Source organism: Postia placenta, assembly GCF_002117355.1.
Source record: "Postia placenta MAD-698-R-SB12 unplaced genomic scaffold POSPLAscaffold_126, whole genome shotgun sequence".
NCBI lineage: Eukaryota > Fungi > Basidiomycota > Agaricomycetes > Polyporales > Adustoporiaceae > Rhodonia > Rhodonia placenta.
In genome coordinates, this window is record NW_020169957.1 from 1 (window position 1) to 3625 (window position 3625).

The window sequence follows — 3625 nt, forward strand, 5'->3', positions numbered from 1 at the left end:
TGCATCGCACTGACCACTACCCGATAATCACAGTCATGGACTTTGCAACGACCCCCCCGGCCCCAGAGGTGCGATACAACTTTCGTAAAGTTGACTGGACGGCACTCCGTGATGACTTAGCTGAGCGCCTTTTGGACATTGAGCCTCCGCAGGCCCTACGTGATATTGACCATATGACAAGTAAGCTACAGGCAATTACTGACCTCATTACTTCCCTCGTCGAGAAGCATGTTCCGAAAGTGCGCCCGTCTCCCCATGCCCGACGGTGGTGGACAGACGACTTGGCAAACAAGCGTAAAGAAGTGAATCGCGTAGGTCGCCTAACGAGACAGCACCGCGGTGATCCGACTCACCCTAGCCATACTCACCTACGCACTCTCCGGAACAGCTACAAAGAGGACATTGAGAAGCAGAAGCGAAGCCACTGGCTACAATTTGTGGAGGAAATTGACCAGGATAGCATCTGGATGGCTAACAGGTACCTCGGGCATGAGAGTTTTGATGCCAGCAGGGCGAGAGTCCCCACGCTGCAAGCAGACATTGGACACGGTATCGATGACCTTTCTGAGAACAGCCAGAAGGGCAAGGCGTTCTTTGCAGGCTTTTTCATTCCCCCTCCTCCTGCACATGTCCTGAACATTGACCCTAACACTGACTACCCTGAACCCGCATTCCGTTGGCAGGCTATCACAGACTCTCAGATCGCTCGCAATATTGGACGCTTGGCTCCATTCAAAGCCCCTGGTCCAAATGGCGTTGTGAACGCTTTCTTCAAGGAAACGTGTGACCTATTGACCCCCCATTTAGGCCCGATCTTCCGAGGTACATTCACGCTCAAGCACTACCCCGAAGAGTGGAAAATCTCGAAGACAATTGTAATCCGGAAACCTGGCCGGCCGGATTATCGTGTCACAAAAGCATACCGACCCATCGCTCTTCTTGACACCCTCAGCAAAATCTTATCCGCCTGTGTTGCGGAGTCACTCGTCCATGGCGCAGAATTGAGAGACCTCTTGCCCACGACCCAGTTCGGAGGCCGCCCAGGCAGGACCACCACGGATGCACTTCACTTACTCGTCGACAGGGTCAAAACAGCATGGCGTCGTGGTAATGTCATGTCCATAATGTTTCTAGATGTCAAGTCTGCCTTTCCGAGCGTTGTCCCGGACCGACTGATACATGACATGCGCAAGAAGGGTGTCCCGAAAGAGCTAACTGACTGGACCTACAGGAAACTCACAGGGCGCACGACCACCATCACCTTTGACGACTACACCACTGACCTGTACGCAATTCCCAGTGGACTTGACCAGGGATGTCCCCTTTCGGTAATATTCCATCACTTCTATAATGCGCGCATGACTGAACTTGCTCGTCCTGACAATGGTGAGGGAACGTCCGGATTTGTTGATGACTCCACCTTCCTTGCGGAAGCCAAAACCTTCGAAGATACACATCACAAACTTGACCAAATGATGACACGCCCCGATGGCGCGTTGCACTACGCACGCGAGCACAATGTCCAATTTGAACTTACAAAGACGGCCCTTTTAGACCTGACTAGGAAACGAGAACGACCAACGGGCCACCTGACTCGAACACGCCCCATGACGCGACCCACCTCAGTCATCGCAGGACAGCCAATCACGCCCTCAGCCTCTCACAAGTACATTGGCGTCATCCTCGATCAAGAGCTGCGATTCAAAGAACATGCGGCCTACGCCCTTGGCAAAGGGCAATTCTGGGCAGCTCAGCTGCGACGGCTATCGAAACCAACACAGGGCATGCCCCTTCGCTTCTCCCGCCAACTGTACCTATCAGTCGCAGTCCCACGCATGCTCTATGCTGCCGACGTTTGGTGCGCGCCCACCCTAACGAGCACAAAGAACGGACGACGCCCATCACAGCATGTGCGGAAACTTATAGGTGTACAACGCCTGGTAACTATGCAGAGCCTTGGAGCCCTACGCTCCACAGCAACGGATCTTCTCGATGCACATGCTGACCTACTACCAATAGATCTTCTTGTAGATCGAATTGTAATGCAATCTGCGCTACGACTCGCAACCCTCCACCCGAGCAATCCCATGTGCGCAGTGGCAAAGAAGACCGCACGCCGCCTTGTAAAACGACACCGTACTGCTCTGCACCACACCTTCCGGATCTTCAGTGTCGACCCTGACCGGACAGAAACGATCAATCCAACTCGACTCAGCCCAAACTGGGAGCCACGATTCCGGGTGCACATTGCGCCCAGCGCGGAGAAGGCAGAATCATGCCGAGATGGACACAAGATCTGGACGGACGGATCTCTAATCGACGGAGGAGTTGGAGCTGCAGCAGTTCTGGAGAAGAACGATGAGCACAAGGCTGTCCTGCGGAAATACCTTGGGAGGGGCACCGAGCACATAGTGTTTGATGGCGAGAACGTCGGCCTCGCACTGGGATTGGAGCTGGTACGAAAGGAGCGCAACGTGCGCAGGGTGTCCGCTTTTGTTGACAACAAAGCCGCGCTACTAGCTACCGGCAACACTCATGCCCGACCAGGGCACCACTTAACGGACATCGTTCACAAGCAGATTGACCATCTGTTCCGATGCCACCCCCACGCACGTCTCACGTTACGATGGATTCCCAGCCATGTCGGCGTCCCGGGCAACGAAGCAGTTGATCACCAAGCGAAAATGGCAGCGCGTCAGAGGCCTGACCCCCCTAACATGACAGCGCTGCCCCGAGTACTCCGCAAATCACTGCCCATGAGCGTCGCCGCCCTGAAACAGCACAGAACGGCCAACCTCAAACGAGAAGCTCTCACCCGTTGGAAAACATCCCCTCGCTGCGACAGACTACGCCGAATCGACCCCACTCTCCCATCGAACAAATTCCTTAAACTCGCCGGCACCCTCCCCAAGCAGCAGACTAGCCTCCTCATACAGTTGCGATCTGGACACGCCCCCCTCAATAAGCACCTGTTCCGACTTGGCAAGGCCGACTCAGCGCGGTGCTCCTGCGGCACAGACGACGAGACAGTGATCCACTTCCTGCTTCGGTGCCCGAACTGGAACCGTGCGCGCGCACCGCTCCGGCGAGCCTTCCCTCCCTCGAACTTGCAACTACGCACGTTGCTCAACGACCCCGACGCTCTCACGCATCTCTTTGACTACATCAAGGCGACCGGCCGCTTCGCGGCCGGACGGAACGACCGCCTGGATCCCCACTGACTCAAAATCGAGGTATGACAGTCTTCCCGTGACGAACGACCACTCCACGCACTCCCACTACTCCTTGCACGAACACATCCCTCATCATATACTGATTATTACTGTACATTTCTTAATCTACTACCTACATACTATTACTCTTACCTCACCCTGCGCCCATGCCTTTCACTACGCCCTCACCCGGCCCCTTTGACAAGCTGAACTCGAGAGATGTCCTCACCCATCCCCCACGTCGATACACGTTAGATAGATCGCTCGCGCTCCACTTACTCCATGCTACCGGACAGCCCATCGATACTACCTCCCACGCTACGAAGTGTACTCGCAGGTATTATCCGGCATAGGGCGAAGCCCTCAAGCGGATATAAAACTGGATTTAAAAAAATAAATAAAAAAAAAACTGA

At 54.6% G+C, this 3625-nt stretch overlaps 4 protein-coding genes across 4 annotated transcripts; all 4 read left to right on the plus strand.

Moving 5' to 3' along the window:
* Positions 1 to 35: 35 nt before the first annotated feature.
* On the plus strand, positions 36 to 311 carry POSPLADRAFT_1116003 (hypothetical protein; the record flags this gene model as incomplete). The annotated part of the gene is made up of 1 exon (XM_024483460.1): positions 36 to 311. A coding segment is annotated over one exon (276 nt), but the record flags the coding sequence as incomplete, so codon positions are not given.
* Positions 312 to 1607: 1296 nt separating this feature from the next.
* POSPLADRAFT_1106853 (hypothetical protein) lies at positions 1608 to 2459 on the plus strand (the record flags this gene model as incomplete). Its single annotated transcript, XM_024483296.1, has 1 exon — positions 1608 to 2459. A coding segment is annotated over one exon (852 nt), but the record flags the coding sequence as incomplete, so codon positions are not given.
* Positions 2460 to 2612: 153 nt separating this feature from the next.
* On the plus strand, positions 2613 to 2885 carry POSPLADRAFT_1077356 (hypothetical protein; the record flags this gene model as incomplete). Its single annotated transcript, XM_024482950.1, has 1 exon — positions 2613 to 2885. A coding segment is annotated over one exon (273 nt), but the record flags the coding sequence as incomplete, so codon positions are not given.
* An 81-nt stretch (positions 2886 to 2966) lies between these two features.
* On the plus strand, positions 2967 to 3194 carry POSPLADRAFT_1107367 (hypothetical protein; the record flags this gene model as incomplete). The annotated part of the gene is made up of 1 exon (XM_024483308.1): positions 2967 to 3194. A coding segment is annotated over one exon (228 nt), but the record flags the coding sequence as incomplete, so codon positions are not given.
* Between the last annotated feature and the right edge of the window lie 431 nt (positions 3195 to 3625).